Source organism: Erinaceus europaeus, chromosome 14 (genome assembly GCF_950295315.1).
Source record: "Erinaceus europaeus chromosome 14, mEriEur2.1, whole genome shotgun sequence".
Lineage (NCBI taxonomy): Eukaryota > Metazoa > Chordata > Mammalia > Eulipotyphla > Erinaceidae > Erinaceus > Erinaceus europaeus.
In genome coordinates this window covers 101,406,461-101,424,373 of record NC_080175.1, presented here as the reverse complement: position 1 = coordinate 101,424,373, position 17,913 = coordinate 101,406,461, and the positions used below count along the sequence as shown (strand labels likewise).

General features: G+C 47.2%; 1 protein-coding gene across 8 annotated transcripts in view; it reads right to left on the bottom strand.

Moving 5' to 3' along the window:
* The window catches only part of LMLN (leishmanolysin like peptidase), an 81,857-nt gene extending 64,166 nt beyond the window's left edge, over nucleotides 1-17,691 (bottom strand). For 6 of the 8 annotated variants that reach the window (XR_009544792.1, XR_009544795.1, XR_009544794.1 and 3 more), the window contains exons 1-5: nucleotides 17,471-17,691; nucleotides 12,495-12,592; nucleotides 7,641-7,671; nucleotides 4,984-5,066; nucleotides 3,970-4,087 (exon numbers count right to left, since the gene is read on the bottom strand). Coding sequence is in view for 2 of the 8 variants with exons in the window: in XM_060172230.1 (XP_060028213.1) it covers nucleotides 3,970-4,087; nucleotides 4,984-5,066; nucleotides 7,641-7,671; nucleotides 12,495-12,592; nucleotides 17,471-17,656 (516 nt within the window). In the remaining 6 variants the exon portion in view is untranslated. Of the gene's footprint in view, nucleotides 1-3,969; nucleotides 4,088-4,983; nucleotides 5,067-6,938; nucleotides 7,106-7,640; nucleotides 7,672-12,494; nucleotides 12,595-17,470 lie in introns of those variants that run through there. The other 2 variants (XR_009544797.1, XR_009544796.1) reach the window with 2 other exon arrangements.
* Nucleotides 17,692-17,913: the final 222 nt, after the last annotated feature.

The window sequence follows — 17,913 nt, the reverse complement described above, 5'->3', positions numbered from 1 at the left end:
AGCACAGCAGATTAAGCGCAGGTGACACAAAGCACAAGGATTCCGGTTCAAGCCCCAGCTCCCCACCTGCAGGGGGGGGTCACTTCACAGTCGGTGAAGCAGGTCTGCAGGTGTCTGTCTTTCTCTCCCTCTCTCTGTCTTCCCCTCCTCTCTCCACTTCTCTCTGTCCCATCCAATAACAACAACAACAATGATAAAAAATAAGGGCAACAAAAAGTAAAATAAATAAAACAATAAAGTTTTATTTATTTTTTTAAAAATAAAAAGTTTTAAATCCTAAAGCAAGGTGAAGAGTACAAAGGACATCTTGTACATACAAGTACATTATTTACAGCTTCACACTAAGCTTGTTTTGTTGTCCAAGGCCACTTGTAATCAGAAAACAGTAGTCATTTTGATTAGTTTGAGAGGGCAGAGATAGTTCACCAAGTAGGGCACACATCTTGCCATGTATGCCATCAGGTTCAAGCTCTAGTGCTATAGTATATGTGTGTGTGTATATATATATGGGGGGGGGAGGGAAGGAGAGATACTTTATCCCCCAGAGCACTGCTCAGGAATGGCTTATAGTGGTGCAGAAATCCAACACACCCATCCAAAATGATCTGTGTATGATTATGTTCACAGCAGCACAATTTATAACAGTCAAAACCTGGAAGCAAACCAGGTCTCCACCAACAGGTGAGTGGCCGAGAACGCTGTGGTCTACACACACAGTGGGATACTACACAGCTATTAGACATAATGAAGACACCTTCACATCGTCTGGATGTTAAATGAGATCAGCCAGAAAGAGAAGGATGACTATGGGATGAATATGTTCACTCATGAACAGAAACTGTGAAATAAGAACAGGAGAAACACAACAGAACCTGGACTGTGTTTGGTGTACTGCACCAAAGTAAAGGACTCTGGGGGTGGGGCAGGGGAGTGACCAGGGCCTGGTGCATGATGGTAGAAGAGGACCTAAGGTGGGTGAAAGTGTTTTTCAGGAAATTAAGAAACTTTACACAGGTACCAAATACTGTATTTATTGTAAACCAGTAATCCCCCTCCAATAAAAATATTAAAAATGAAAAAAAAAATTTCGGAAGAGAAAGCTATGCAAGTCAGCTGAGTTAGTATCAATGTATTGGGCTTTAAAAGCTCCAAATACATAGAGGAAAAGAACACAATATTAACTTCATCTAAATACATTCTTAATCTTGTTGTAAAACCAAGTGTTCTGAAGTGTATTAATCTTCTACAAGAAATGAGAGAATATATTCAACAGAGAAAACAACTACAACAAATATAACTGCAAGTGTGTTTTATAAGAAGTGATTTTATGGTATATGCACTAATGTTTATCTTTTTCTTTTTTTTAATTTCTTTATTGGGGAATTAATGTTTTACATTCAACAGTAAATACAATAGTTTGTACATGCATAACATTCCCCAGTTTCCCATATAACAATACAACCCCCACTAGGTCCTCTGTCATCCTTCTTGGACCTGTGTTCTCCCCACCCACCCACCCACCCGAGTCTTTTACTTTGGTGCAATACGCCAATTCCATTTCAGGTTCTACTTGTGTTTTCTTTTCTGATCTTGTTTTTCAACTTTTGCCATCTTTTTCTGACACTACTAATATACTTAGTATAAAAAGTCAGAACAAGGGAGTCAGGCGGTAACGCAGCAGGTTAAGCGCAGGTGGTGCAAAGCGCAAGGACCAGCATAAGGATCCCGGTTCAAGCCCCCAGCTCCTCACCTACAGGGGAGTCACTTCACAGGTGGTGAAGTAGGTCTGCAGGTGTCTATCTTTCTCTCCCCCTCCTCTCTCCATTTCTCTCTGTCCTAACTAACAACAACAACAACAACAACAATAATAACTACAACAATAAAACAACAAGGGCAACAAAAGGGAATAAATATTTTTTTTAAAAGTCAGATTATGACAATTACTAAAAAGTCCACCACAATTCAGCTCTTCAAAAAGAAAATCCTGGTAGTTGGGTGGTAGCGCAGCAGGTTAAGCACACAGGGCACAAAGCACAAGGATCCCAGCTCAAGCCCCCAGCTCCCCACCTGCAGGGGGGTCGCTTCACAGGTGGTGAAGCAGGTCTGCAAGCGTCTATCTTTCTCTCCCCCTCTCCATCTTCCCCTGGTCTTTCAATTTCTCTCTGTCCTATCCAAAAATGACAACATCAATAACAACAATAATAACTACAACAATAAAACAAGGGCAACAAAAGGGAATATTTAAAAAAACACTTAAAAAGTTAAAAAAGAAAGAAAATCCTTTGGTTAGTCTTCAGATTTAATGTGTATTTTCTAGACTATTTCACAGTTTTTAATATATATATATACCAAAGCACAGCTCAGCTCTGGCTTATGATGCTGTTGGTGACTGAACCTGGGATGTCGGAGCCTCAGGCAGCAGATTCTTTTTGCAGAACCACTGTGCTGTCCCCTCACCCTGTATAAACTTTTAACTTTTATATTTTAAAACTTTAGAGGAAGGTGAATGACTTACTATAACATGTAAATAAGGCAGGATAACTAAAGAAACTGATGTGTAACTCACTTTTCATCTAGAGCAGGGTACATCTGCCTCTTCCTTTCACAAGTGCACAGTATTCCTTCATGCAGTTAAACTGTAATTCAACTAATACACCTACAGTCAGGCTACGTAGGAGCCCCAGCAGGTGATGCAGTGTATGAAGTGTAGGCCCCTCAAGAATGAGGTCCTGAACTTGATCCTCAGAAAAGAATAGTCCAGAATGATCACCTGGTTCTCCTCCTCCTTCTCACAAGCAAACGAGCAAGCATGTTAAAAGCAGAGGCAGAAAGAAAAGTCTACAGCTCATGCTGGAGCTTCCCTTCAGGAGCTCCCTCCAGGACCCAGACCTGCTGCAGATGCAGAGGTGGCGGCACCTGCAGGGAGCTCCTTCGTGAAGGTGGGACAGGGCTGCAGCAGCTCTGTCTTTCTCTCAACTTCCATCTAAAGAAAAGAAAAATGGCCACCAGAGCAGTGGAGCTGTCCAAGCACTGAGCCCCAGAAATAACCCCAGAGAGAGAGGGAAAGAAAAATGATGGCGGCCAGGGCCAGGGATGTGTGGCAGTAGCACAACAGACTTGTATGAGGTCCAACATGCCACAAGTTCAATACCCAGCACCACCACATATCAAAGATGAGCAATGTCCTGCTCTTATATGAAAATAATTTTTACCTACAAAAAAAGATGTCAAAATATCCTTCAAAATACTGAGTTACAGACCTGTTTAAACATGTTTTAGAAGACAAGGTTCTGAGCTGAGATGATTTAGCAGCCTCACAGACAAATTGATAAAGGAAATAAATTTATTTTAAAACCAATAAAGAAGGGCTTTTTAAAAAATATTTATTTTTTATTTATTCCCTTTTGTTGCTCTTGTTTTACTGTTGTAGATATGATTGATGTCGTTGTTGTTGGATAGGACAGAGAGAAATGGAGAGAGGAGGGGAAGACAGAGAGGGGGAAAGAAGGACAGATACCTGCAGACCTGCTTCACTGCTTGTGAAGCAACTCCCCTGCAGGCGGGGAGTCGGGGGCTCGAACCGGGATCCTTATGCCGGTCCTTGTGCTTTGCACCACCTGTGCTTAACCCACTGTGCTTAACCCACTGTGCTACCGCCTGACTTCCCAGAAGAAGGGCTTTTATAGGAGTAGCTTTCGCGAGAATGGTAAGGGGGAGGAGTAACCATAGCACTCCAGGATAGGATAATAACTCTCATGAGAATGGGAAGGGGGAGGAGTGACCAAAGCACTTCAACTATGCGGGGGAAATAGACAATGCCCTGAGGGCACAACATGGCGGAGTCTGAGAATGTCAGAATGTCCCAACTCTCGGGGAACTAGCAGTACCCTGAGGAGACAACAGCTGTCTCTATCAAATAAATAAAGGTAACAAAGAAGGGTGAGCCACTGATAAGCGCAGGTGAATTACCTGGAGGTGCTCCTCAGGCACCACCACTGGGCCACACTTCGTGTGCTCCGCACAATCCTCTGTACAGTATCTGTGAGGGTCATTCTCCTTCCGCAAGTACTGGTTTGTTGCACATTGCCTGCATTTCATTATACGTCAAAGTTTAATTTCAAAAAAGTAAATAAGTAAAATAGAATTTACAGGACTTAAAAGCATTGTAAAACACTAGTCATTGCTATATTAGTTCCTGAAAGTAGATAGTACTAATTAGAAATGTGCACTAAGAAAGACATTTTATTGCATGAGACATCTGGTATTCAAACATTCAAATACTTCACATACAAAACGCAAACCCCAGAATGCCTTATAAAGTTGATATTGAAGCCACATAAAGGAGGGGCATGAGGATGTGGAGAAACAGACAACCCCAGCCTCAGAGCAGACCCAACAGGCCACCTCACAGTGAAAATGAGGAGAAGAATATTATTCAGCAGGTCTTTCCAGCTATTTTTTTTAAATATTTATTTCATTTATTTATTCCCTTTTGTTGCCCTTGTTGTTTTATTGTTGTAGTTATTATTGTTGTTGTTGTTGTTGTTGGATAGGACAGAGAGAAATGGAGAGAGGAGGGGAAGACAGAGAGGAGGAGAGAAAGACAGACACCTGCAGACCTGCTTCACCGCCTGTGAAGCGACTCCCTTGCAGGTGGGGAGCCGGGGTTCGAACCAGGATCCTTATGCCGGTCCTTGTGCTTTGCGCCACCTGCGCTTAACCCGCTGCGCTACAGCCCGACTCCCTCCAGCTATTTTTAAATACCTACCAATCTAATCTCTAAGTAAAAGCTCAGTAAACTATTCCAGTATAAGTTTTAGCTATTTTCTTGGGGAAAATGTGGGATTGTAGCACGATGATAACCACAATCCTATAAACCAATACATCCTCAATAGTGTGATATTACAATTGGAAAAAAAAATGCCATGCAAGTAAAAGGAGAGCAGAGGGCTGACAAAGGGAATACGATCTGACATCACATACCTGCTAAGTAAGATGGTCCCTGCAGGCCTGCGCACCTGGAGAGTCTTTTCCAAGTAGGAAATAGCTTGTGGGAAAAGTTTGTTCTAAAATAGTAAGAATAATAATGATTTCTATAAACCCAGCTTTACAGATCACATTAAAAGCAAGAAAGCAGGGAGTCGGGCAGTAGCACAGCGGGTTAAGCGCAGGTGGCACGAAGTGCAAGGACCCAAGTAAAAAAAAAAAAAAAGCAAGGATGCATAGGACATCATGATGGAGGTGGCAACTCTGTTACTTACTGAAAAATCCTATGTCAGTGGCCTGGAAGGCAGCAGAGGGTCAAGCATTGGACTCTCAAGCAAGAGTTCCCAAGTACCTGCATGTACCATAGTGAATACTCTGCCCCTTTCTTCTCTCTCTTGCTCATAAATAAATCTTTATAAGGAATAAAAAAAGATGTGTGGCAAGGGGGAGGGGAGAAAGTCAAGGAGGAAATGAATGTTTCACCTTCCCTACCTGAATTTGGGAAATTATTATTATTATTTATAAAATTTATTTTTTCTTTCCCTTTTATTGCCCTTGTTGTTTATCATTGTTGTTATTGCTGTTGTTGTTGGATAGGCCAGAGAGAAATGGAGAGAGGAGGGGAAGGCAGAAGGGGAGAGAAAGACAGACACCTGCAAATTTACTTTACCACTTGTGAAGCAACTCTCCTGCAGGTGGGGAGCCCCATCACTCCCCACCTGCAGCAGGGACACTTCACAACCAGTGAAACAGGTCTGTAGGTATTTATCTTTCTCACTCTCTATCTCCCTCTTCCTTCTCCTCTCAATTTCTCTCTGCCCTACCCAATAAAAGGGGGGGGTGCCAACCAGGAGCAGTGTATTCATAATGCCATCATGGAGCCCCAGCAATAACCCTGGAGGCAAAACAAGCAAACAAAAACAAGAAGGAAAAAAAGGAAGAAAAGAGTTTTAATGCTCTTTTTTAAAATATTTGTTTTGGAGAGACAGAAACTGAGAGGGAAGGGGAGACAGAGAGGGAGAGAGACCAAGAGACAGCACTCATGAAGCTTTCCAGAGGTGGGGAGCAGAGGTTTTAGCCAGGTCCTTGTACACTGCTGTAGTGTGCGCTCAACCAGGTGTGACCCTACCCGGTCCAAAGTCAGGGCCTCACAGATGTGCTTTAATGTGCTTTAAAGTCACCTCCCCAGCCCAGCCGATATGTGTGATGCACAGAGCAAGGACGTTTTCCACCATCCGTGGAATCCCTCTAGTTTCCATAGTGGAACTAGGGCTCAAACCTAGAGCCCCGTGTATGCAAAGAAGGCACTGTACTGCTAAGTCACCACTAACCCAAGAAAACCTACTTTTTTTTTTAATGTAGTGCCTAGGAGTGAGCAGAGAGTACTGAACATACACTACTGATCAGTCTCCCTGGCCCAATTTTACCAGAGTACTGCTCAGCTCTGGCTTGTGGTGGTCATAGGCATTGAACCTGAGACCTCAAGAGCCTCAGGCATGAGAGTCCATTGTGCTACCACTGGTGCTATTTCCCCAGTCCCCTTCCTCAGTTTTTGAGGGAGACAGAGAGGAGAAACATCATACACCATTTGACCAAGCACAGAGCTCCCTGCAGTGCTGTCCATGACACCTCCATGTGGTACTGGGGCTGGGGAGCCTCAGGAAAGCAAGAGACATGCTCAAGTAAATGAGCCACCTCCCCATCACTGGACTAGAAGATCTGCTTTACCTCAGCAATTTCTGTGGCCATAGTAACTGATTAATGTGCAAGGGAACAGTTAAAAAAAAAAAACTAGTGAGTCAGAAATGGTGAGTGTCTGAGGCTCTGACATCCCAGGTTCAATCACCAGTGCCACCATAAGTCAGTATAAAAAGAAAAAAACATACAAAGTGATGTCAGCACCTCAGGAAAAGGAAAAAAAAAACACCTTTGGAGCCAACAAAACTGCTCACTTGGACAGTGCACTGTTCTGCCATGTGTACAACCCAGGTCTAAGCCCATCCCGAACTACACTGAAGGAAGCTTCAATGCTGTGGTTTCTTGACCTCTCTTTCTTCCTCTCTTCTGTTTCACTCCATCTGAAAAATGGCATCCTGGAGCAGTGAAGACTCAGAGATGACTGAGGAAAAAGAAAATGAGAAGAGCATAACAAAACAAAAGAAAAATCTGATTCATATCAAATTAGATGGCGTGTTCATGATCATACGACAAAGTAAGTTGGCCAAGAACGGTAAATACATTGTCAACATCGTATTTATTCATAAAACAGTCACATGGGTTGGGGACACAGCATAATGGTTCTGTGAAAGACTTTTGTGCCTGAGGCTCTGAGGTCCCAGGTTCAATCCCCAGCAGCACCATTAGCCAGAGCTGATCGTGGCTCTGGTGGAAAAACAAAAACAAAAACCAGTCATGCATATCTTGTGTACTGAAATGGAATTTCTACACAGTAAAATACACCCATATACAATACCCAAAATCCAAGTTGTGAATATTCATTATTTCTTATTATTATTTCATTTTGTTTACCAAAGCACTGCTCAACTCTGGCTGATGTTAGAGCAGGGACTGACCTGGGACTCTGGAGCCTCAGGCATCGAGAGTCTCTTAGCCGTTATGCTCTCTACCCCCACATGTGAATATTTACTACATACCTTTATGAGGTGTCTTTTTTCAGGGAGTAACCTGAAAATGGCATAAAACAGAAGGATTGTCATGACAAGGTACAGCACTTTTCTATTCACAATGCATCTGGCAGGAACAGTAAAAAGTGACTTGCTGCCCCATATCAACTTACCCCCATGAGCATTTGGAATTTACTCTGTGCCAAAGAACAACGTAGGCATAGGTCATCTTATGTTCATATGGTAATTGAATGGGGAAAAACAACGATTCTTATAGCTCTACATGAATTACTAGATTTATGACCCATCTGTTCCCTGAACTCCTCTCACACTAAATGAAAACCCAGACAGGACTTCTGGGAGGTGTGGCCATGGGATAAGTGGGACTGAGTCTTCTCTCCTCCCAAGACATCCAATAAACACAACCAGAGACCCAACTGCAGTCATAATCTACAGCTGAAGGTTCTGCAGCCTCAAGTGGGCGCCCAAGTGCGGGTGGAGTGAATAGGGGTGTGGGCTAAAGAACAGCAAGGGTGGTGCAGGCGCTGAGCAGTCCCATCTTGGCAATTTCACTTAAAGCACAGCAAGCATAAAGAACAGCGTCTTGTGGGTCATCTCAGGACCTTGGCTCTACCATAAAGCAGTGAAGGTAGGGATAGCCCTAGTCTCTGAAGGGAGGCTTGGGGTATCCTGCCCTGCCACTTGAAAAAGACAGGACCTGAAATGAGTGCAGCCTGCAATGTTCCTCAGCTGTGACCATGAGCTATAAGCTCAGACCAATAGGGACTCAAGAGGTTACACAGGTTCTGGTGCTAAATATAAATATGCTCTTACATATGGGCCCTAGAGCAGGTAGATGGAGGGAAATAGTTAATTTTAGCCACAAATTTTTTTTTAAATACTTATTTATTCCCTTTTGTTGCCCTTGTTGTTTTATTGTTGTAGTTATTGTTGTTGTTACTGATGTTGTCATTGTTGGATAGGACAGAGAGAAATGGAGTGAGGAAGGGAAGACAGAGAGGGGGAGAGAAAGATAAAACACCTGTAGACCTGCTTCACCCCCTGTGAAGCAACTCCCCTGCAGGTGGGGAGCCGGGGGCTTGTACCAGGATCCTTACGCTGGTCCTTGAACTTTGCACCATGCGCACTTTACCCGCTGTGCTACCGCCTTACTCCCCACAGAATTTTTTAAAAAATATTTATTTATTTATTTATTATTGGATAGAAGAGATAGAGAGAAATTGAGAGGAGTGGGGGAGATAGAGAGGGAGAGGAAGAGAGACACCTGCAGCCCTACTTCACCACTTGTGAAGTTTTCCCCCTACAGGTGAGGACCAGGGGCTTGAACCTGGGACCTGTGCACTGTAATGTTTGTGCTTAACCAGGTGCGCCACCGCCTGGCCTCCAGAATTTTTTTTTTTAAGAATGGGAGCTACTCCTTTCCCTAATCCAACTTTCTAGCCCCTTTCTCCACTTTGACACCATTCTCTCAGACAGTACTCTCATCCAACCTCACGCCAGCTACCAAACCCAAGCAAAACGACTACAGTTGTGTGCCCCTAGGAACACGCCTAAAATGGTTCTCCTAGCTTTCTTCTACCCTAAAGTCCCTAATCTCATCTGCTCTGATCCTACTTTCTGGTTCCTGTTCATTAACCATCTTGTCTCAACTTAGGTGATGTCACCTTCCAGACACCAAGGTACAGATGCTACCATGACTCGACTTCTCTGAGCAGATGACCTCACCAATGTGCCCTGGACCCCCACATTTCCAGTGCTTTGGTCTACTAAGGAAAGATGGAAACAGGTTGAGGGTATGGATCCAACTTTCAACACCCATGCTCAGTGGAGAAGCAGTTACAGAAGCCAGAACCCCTACCTTCTGCTCCTCATAAACAAATTTGATCCATACTCCCAGCCGGGGAGAAGTGATAGGATGAAGATAAGAGGACTCTGCACTCCAGCTCCATCAGCACCCAGAGAGAGAAGGAAAAAGAGAGGGACATATGGAGGAAGTTATGATGTCATGAGTGGCTTAGAGGGAAAGGGAGAATTGAATCAGAAAAAGAAGGGGCAACTATGTATAAATGTGGACAGATCGTTGTAGAGAAGATGGTTGGCCCATCTCTAAAGCTTTAGGGAAACTGGTGGATTGCAGTGGGGAGAGGGAAGATTCAGAAATCTGGTGGTGGGAATGGTGTGGATTCAAATCCCTGTCGACATGTAATTCTGTAATATAGAAATATAAAAAAAAAATTTAAGAATAAAAATAAATTTAAAAAAAGAGCATGTTACTATAGAATTAAAACATACAAGAGAGAAACTTCTAACAGAGTTCGCTGAGAATCTTCAAATCTTGAAAGAACAACTTCAGTCAGAACTCCAGGGAGTAAAAGACACTCTAACTTCAATCCATGCCCAAGTAGAAGAATGCTTAGGAAGTAGACTCACACATTCAGAAGAAATAATCTCCAATCTAGAAGATACAGCAAGCCCACTTTTTCATTCAATTCAAAGATGAGGGAGAGGAATGGTTCAGAAAGACTGAAGCAACTCTCTGTGAAATTGTGGACTCCATCAAAAGATCAAATATAACAGTGATAGGTATATCTGAAGAGGAGGACAAGGCCAAAGGGCCAGAGTCCATTTTCAGAGCAATTTTAGCTGAAAACTTCCCTCAGGACCTCACCCATGTGTCCTGGAACCCCCCTCCCCAGAGCTCTGCCCCACTAGGGAAAGGTATGGGGTGTGGATCCACCTGCCAATGCCCACGTCCAGTGGAGAAGCAATTACAGAAGCCAGAACTCCTACCTTCCGCACCCCACAAAGATCCTGGGTCCCTGCTCCCAGAGGGATAAAGACTGGAAAGTTTTCAAGGGAGGGGAGGGATATGGAACTCTGGTGATAGGAAATGTATGGGAGTTCACCCCTCTTATTCTATAGTTTTGTCAACTTTTTGTTAACATTTCTTCCAATTTCTCCTCCAAGTAGTTAGTGAGGTGTCCTCTCAGTGTGTTACAGACCACACCCAACCAGATCCACATCGTTCTGTTTAAATTATTCACGATGTATAGATTCATCATATATATATTTTTACCTGAGCACTGCTCAGCTCTGGCTAACAGTGGTGTGGAGGACTGAACCTGGAACTTTAGAGCCTCAGGCATGAGAGTCCTTTGCATAACTGTTATGCTACCTTCCCCACCATATATATTTTTTTTCCAGGTCTGTTGTATTCAATAAGAGAGACAGAGAGTGGGGAGGAAGAAGAAAATCAGATTATCACTATGGCATACACAATACCCAGGATCTGACTCAGGACTAAGTGCAAGTCTAGAACTCTATCACTGTGCCACGTTCCAGGCAGCTACAGATTCATAGGTATCTTTTAAAGACTTGTTTTATTAATTTCATGAGATAGTGGGGGAGGGGTTTGAGTGTTATTCTGGCATATGCCCTGCTAGCAATGAGACTGGGAAACTCAGGGATGGAATCTGTTCTCTATGGACTGAACTAATTCCCAGATCATTCATGATGTGTAGATTTATTTACTTTTACAGCAGACACAGTAATCAGTACATGTGTAACATTTCTCAATTTTCTGCAAAACACTCTCACCCCAAGCCTAGGTCCTCCTTCACCATCATGCACCAGGACCTGAGAGGCCTCCCCCGACTCCCAAGCCCCCAGAGTTCTTTACTTTGGTGCAATACACCAAACCCAGTTCGACTTTGGCTTTGTGTTTCCCCCCCTTTTTAAAAAGCATTTTTTTAATCTTAATTTATTGAATAGAGACAGCCAGAAATCAAGAGGGAAGGTGATAAAGAGGGAGAGAGACAGAAAGACACCTGCAGTCCTGCTTCACCACTCACAAAGCTTTCCCCCTGCAGGTGGGGACCTGGGGCTCAAACCCGGGTCCTTGTGCAATGTAATACATGTGCTCAACCACCCAGCCTCTCCCCTTCTATTCTTATTTTTCAAATTCTTTCTATGAGTGGGATCATCCCATATTCATCCTTCTCTTTCTGAATTATCTCACTTCACAGGATTCCTTCAAGCTCTGACCATGAGGAGGTGAAGGTGAATTCACACACAAAAATAAAGGGGGGGGGGGGCCAGGTGATGATGCACCTGGTTACAGTGAGCAAGGACTAGGGTTCGAGCCCCTAGTCCCCACCTGCAGGTGGAAAGCTTCACAAGTGGTAAAGCAGGGCTGCAGGTGTCCCTCTATCTCTCTACCTACCCTTCCCCTCCCAATTTCTCGAAGTCTCTGACAAAGATAATAAAAATATTTATTTTAAAAAGGGGGGGGGGGGTAAATAGCATAATGGTTATGCAAAGATGCTCTCATGTCTGAGGCTCCAAAGTCCCAGATTCAATCCACCATACCACCATAAGCCAGAGCTGAGCAGTGCTCTGGTTAAAAGAAAAAAGTGAATTTACCATTTTTAACAAATTGAATAGTATTCCATTGAGTAGTATGCCACAACTTGCTCAACTACTCATCTGTTGTTGGGACACCTGGGTTGCTTCCAGGTTTTGGCTATTACATTTGTGCTGCTATGAACAAAAGTGTACACAGATCTTTTTGGATAGGTGTGTTGGGTTCCTTAGGATCTATCCCCAGGAAAGGAATTGCAGGGTCACCGGGCAGGTCCACTTCTAGCCTTCTGAGAATTCTCCAGACTGTTCTCCACAGGGGCTGGACCCATTGGCATTCCCATCAGTAGTACAGGAGTACAGGAGGGTCCTTTATCCCCACAACCTCTCCAGCATGTTGCTGCTACCTTTTCTGATGTATGACATTCTCACAGGGGTGAAGTGGTATCTTCTTCAATCTTTCCAGGCTATAACTTTAAAAAGATATAATTATGGTATACTTACTCTTCAATACTTTCATCATAGACAATCTTGATTCGTAAGTGTTCCTCAACATCTCTCTTTACAACATGGTTGGCTTTAAGCTGGACTTTATTTATGACCTAAAACAAAAACAGACTGGGTCATAACTATACAAGAAACCCATTAACTAGAGTCACAGAGAGGCTTCAAGGGTAAGGATGGAAACAGAAATGCCACATAAATACTCATTCTTATCACCCCGACTAAGTTTCAGTGCTATGACCTCTCTCACTCTATCTCTGTTGCTTTGCGTCCCTTTCTTTAAAAACAAATAAATCTGGGGAAAGTGTGGGAAGTACCCTCCGACAACAACAATGCTCTAATTCAATCTTTTCTCAAAGTGATACTGGTGTGGGAAGAAAAATAAATCTAGATGCAACCAGTAAAAAGAAAAAGAAACATCAGATAAATATTAATCAAAAGAGTGGTTACACTAGTATCAGGCAAAGTATACAGCAAAACAAGGAATATTACATAATGCAAACTGTGTCTTCAGCTCACAAGAAAATAATTTAAAACACCTAACACCAGAGTTTAGAAATACACAGAGCAGGGAGTCGGGCTGTAGTACAGCGGGTTAAGCGCAAGTGGCGCAAAGCACAGACCGGCATAAGGATCCCGGTTCGAACCCCGGCTCCCCACCTGCAGGGGAGTCGCTTCACAGGCGGTGAAGCAGGTCTGCAGGTGTCTATCTTTCTCTCCTCCTCTCTGTCTTCCCCTCCTCTCTCCATTTCTCTCTGTCCTATCCAACAACAATGACATCAATAACAACAATGATAATAACTACAACAATAAAAAAGAAACAAGGTTGACAAAAGGGAATAAATAAATATTAAAAAATTAAAAAAAAAAAAGAAAAGAAATACACAGAGCAGAAACTGAAAGGAGAAATGTCCATTTCCACTACTGAAGCTGGCGACTTCAGTGCGCCCATCTCTTTAAAGCAACACTAAAGAGCAAGCAACAGAGGACCTGAGCCTGCCAGCACATGTGATGCTGAGGACTGAACTGGGGAGTCCAACACTCCACCCACTGCACCATCCCCCAGGCTGTGACGTGGCCATCCTGACAATTAATCCACAGAAACAAAGTCAGCAAAGGTGCTGAATAGCTGAGAAGCACTGTGACTTACTTAACTGACATCCATCAACACTTACTCCAATGTAAAAGGATATGGAGCTCAGCCCTGGCAGGTGACGCCCCCATGGTGGTTTAGGGCTCCAACCTGGGTTCTAATGCAGGGCAATGTGTATGCTCTACCAGGTGAGTCACCTCTTAGCCCCTATAAGTACATTTAAAAAAATAAAACTGGCGGTCCGGTGGTAGCACAGTGGGTTAAGCGCACGTGGCACAAATTGCAAAGGACCGGCGGAAGGATCCCGGTTCGAGCCCCCAGCTCCCCACCTGCAAGGGAGTCGCTTCACAAGCGGTGAAGCAGATCTGCAGGTGTCTGTCTTTCTCTCCCCCCCGTCTTCCCCTCCTCTCTCCATTTCTCTCTGTCCTAGCCAACAACAATGACATCAATAACAATGATAATAATACCACAACAATAGTAAAACAACCAGGGTAACAAAAGGGAAAAAATGGCCTCCAGGAGCAGTGGATTCATGGTGCAGGCACGAGCCCCAGCAATAATAACCCTGGAGGCAAAAAATATATATATATATATACACACATATGCGCAGTGCTGAAAAAAAAAAAAAGCAAAATGTTTATGCAAAAGAATTTCATGCCTGAGGCACCAAAGGTCTCAAGTTCAATTCCCACTACCACTATATGCCAGAGGTGAGCAGTGAACAAATTAACTAAATTATCATGATGGAGTAGCAGCAACTGTAAGTTCATCATCTACAAACAACTAAATAAAGCAATTAAAAAAAAAAAAAAGCACCAACGCCAAGAATTAAATCCGGTGCCTCAGACTTGCAATGTGCACTCTGTCCTGAGCTACCTCTGCAACCGCTGAGCTGGGAATTTCTCAGTGAGTCCTGCCGATAGAGTAGAGGCAGGGGCAGCATGGCAGCTATGCAAGGTCCCTGAACCACATACAAAAGCAATAAAGTAGTAAGATAAGTTTGAAAATCAAGCACTGTGTCTTTTCACCAAAAACACTGACCACTGTGAGTCTAAGAGGTAGGTGCCTTAATTCAAGAGACCTCAACATGACAGGGAAGTGAGCCGCCGCCACCCAGGGTGCAAGAGGACAAGATGCGCCTGAGATGCAGACGCCAAGACTCTGGGCAAGAGAGCATCGCGACGGAGTGACGCAAACAGTAACCGATCTCAGACACCAGGCTGCAGATGCTGCCATGACGCCACCCTGCCCTCCCTGGACAGACGCCCTCACCATGTGTCCTGAGCCTCCCCTCCCCAGAGCCCTGCCCCACTAGGGACAGACAGACAGACACAGGCTGGGGGTGCGGGTCCACCTGCCAACACCCATGTCCAGTGGAGAAGCAGTGACAGAAGCCAGCACTCCCACCTTCTGCTCCCCATAAAGATCCTGGGTCCCTGCTCCCAGAGGGGTGAAGAACAGGGGGCTTGGGTGAGGACTAGATGGCCTAGTGGTTGTGTACAGAAGCTCCAAAGCCTCAGGTTCAATCCCCCACGCCACCGAAAGCTAGAGCTGAGAGCTCTGGGTAAAGACAGGGAAGCTGCTGCCGACTGCAGTGCTACCAGCACCTCTGCCTCTGCCCACCCCCAGGCCGACCTCCATGTCCTGCCTTGTGTCTGTCCTCAGTGTCTGTCCTCCGTGTCCCACCTCCATGTCCTGCTTCAGTGTCCCACCTCAGTGTCCGGCCTCAGTGTCCCTCCCCAGTGTCCCTCCTTCGTGTCCGGCCTCCGTGTCCCTCCTCAGTGTCCTGCTTCAGTGTCCCGCTTCCATGTCCCACCTCAGTGTCCATCCTCAGTGTCCCTCCTCAGTGTCCATCCTCAGTGTCCCTCCTCCATGTCCGGCCTCAGTGTCCCACCTCAGTGTCTGGCCTCAGTGTCCCTCCTCCGTGTCCGGCCTCCGTGTCCCTCCTCAGTGTCCTGCTTCAGTGTCTCGCTTCCATGTCCCGCCTCAGTGTCCATCCTCAGTGTCCCTCCTCCATGTCCCTCCTCAGTGTCCCTCCTCCGTGTCCAGCCTCAGTGTCCATCCTCAGTGTCCCTCCTCAGTGTCCCAACTCAGTGTCCGGCCTCAGTGTCCCTCCTCTGTGTCCAGCCTCCGTGTCAGGCCTCCGAGTCCGGCCTCAGTATCCCACCTCAGTGTCCCACCTCAGTGTCCGACCTCCGTGTCCCTCCTCAGTGTCCCTCCTCCATGCCTGGCCTCCGTGTCCCTCCTCAATGTCCAGCTTCAGTGTCCTACCTTGTCAGGCCTCCGTGTCCCTCCTCAGTGTCCGGCCTCCATGTCCCCTATTCAGTGTCCTTCCTCAGTGTCCCCTACTCAGTGTCCCTCCTCAGTGTCCGGCCTCAGTGTCCCTCCTCACTGTCCGGCCTCAGTGTCCCTCCTCAGTGTCCCGCCTCAGTGTCCCTCCTCAGTGTTCCACCTAAGTGTCCCTCCTCAGTGTCCCCTACTCAGTGTCCCTCCTCAGTGTCCCCTACTCAGTGTCCCTCCTCAGTGTCCCCTACTCAGTGTCCCCTACTCAGTGTCCCTCCTCAGTGTCCCCGCCTCAGTGTCCATCCTCAGTGTCCCTCCTCAGTGTCCCAACTCAGTGTCTGGCCTCAGTGTTCCTTCTCTGTGTCCCGCCTCAGTGTCCAGCCTCCGTGTCCCGCCTCAGTGTCCTGCCTCAGTGTCCATCCTCATTGTCCCTCCTCCGTGTCCCGCCTCAGTGTCCCTCCTCCGTGTCCCGCCTCCGTGTCCCTCCTCAGTGTCCCAATTCAGTGTCTGGCCTCAGTGTCCCTTCTCTGTGTCCCGCCTCAGTGTCCAGCCTCCGTGTCCTGCCTCAGTGTCCATCCTCATTGTCCCTCCTCCGTGTCCCGCCTCAGTGTCCCGCCTCCGTGTCCCTCCTCAGTGTCCCCTACTCAGTGTCCCTCCTCCGTGTCCCACCTCAGTGTCCCGCCTCAGTGTCCCCTACTCAGTGTCCCTCCTCCGTGTCCCACCTCAGTGTCCCTCCTCAGTGTCCATCCTCAGTGTCCCTCCTCAGTGTCCCAACTCAGTGTCTGGCCTCAGTGTCCCTTCTCTGTGTCCCGCCTCAGAGTCCGGCCTCAGTGTCCATCCTCATTGTCCCTCCTCAGTGTCCCACCTCAGTGTCCAGCCTCCGTGTCCCGCCTCAGTGTCCATCCTCATTGTCCCTCCTCCGTGTCCCGCCTCAGTGTCCAGCCTCAGTGTCCCTCCTCAGTGTCCCCTACTCAGTGTCCCTCCTCCGTGTCCCTCCTCAGTGTCCCCTACTCAGTGTCCCTCCTCCGTGTCCCTCCTCAGTGTCCCCTACTCAGTGTCCCTCCTCCGTGTCCCACCTCAGTGTCCCGCCTCAGTGTCCAGCCTCAGTGTCCCTCCTCCGTGTCCCGCCTCCGTGTCCCGCCTCAGTGTCCGGCCTCAGTGTCCGGCCTCAGTGTCCCGCCTCAGTGTCCGGCCTCAGTGTCCGGCCTCAGTGTCCCTCCTCAGTGTCCCAACTCAGTGTCCCTCCTCAGTGTCCCAACTCAGTGTCCCCCACTCAGTGTCCCTCCTCAGTGTCCGGCCTCAGTGTCCCGCCTCAGTGTCCCGCCTCCGTGTCCCCCACTCAGTGTCCGGCCTCAGTGTCCCGCCTCAGTGTCCCGCCTCCGTGTCCCCCACTCAGTGTCCGGCCTCAGTGTCCCGCCTCAGTGTCCCGCCTCACTGTCCAGGTGTCCGCTATCACTGACGCCGCAGACCCGGGCCGCAGGGTCTGAGCCCCGTCACCCCCAGCCCTGTCCACACCCCCAGGCCCCTTAGCCTGGAGCCGGGGCAGCTGAGCTCAGTCCCAGAGCCCCACCCCCACCCCACCCGCTCACCGCCTGGTCACCTCAGCGTCCACGGGGACGTGATGCCGGCATAGCGGGCCGCCCAGGGACACAGGCACCGGCGTGGAGCCTGCCCGGAGCCCGCCCAGCAGGAGCAAGACGCCGCGGACCCACAGGGAACCACTGCGGTGCCACCGGCCTGGGCCCGCATCCGAGTCACTCGGCCCTCCGCGCCACTCCGCCGACATCTTGGACTCAGCGCCGTTACCATGGAGTGTGACGCCGCACGTTCAGCGGAAGTCCCGCCCCGCCAGAGCCCAGCGGAGGAAGCGCTGATTGGCTGGCCAGAACTGTGCGTCTGCGTCTCGCGCAAGGAGCTGGCCAATGAATAGCGCTCGGCGGCCACGTGAGCGAGGTCGTGCCGAGAGTGGGCCGAGGGGACGGGGGGCTGAGGGGTCAGTTGGACAGAAGGGAAGGGGGGTGAGGGGCCCAGGTGTGGAGTGGG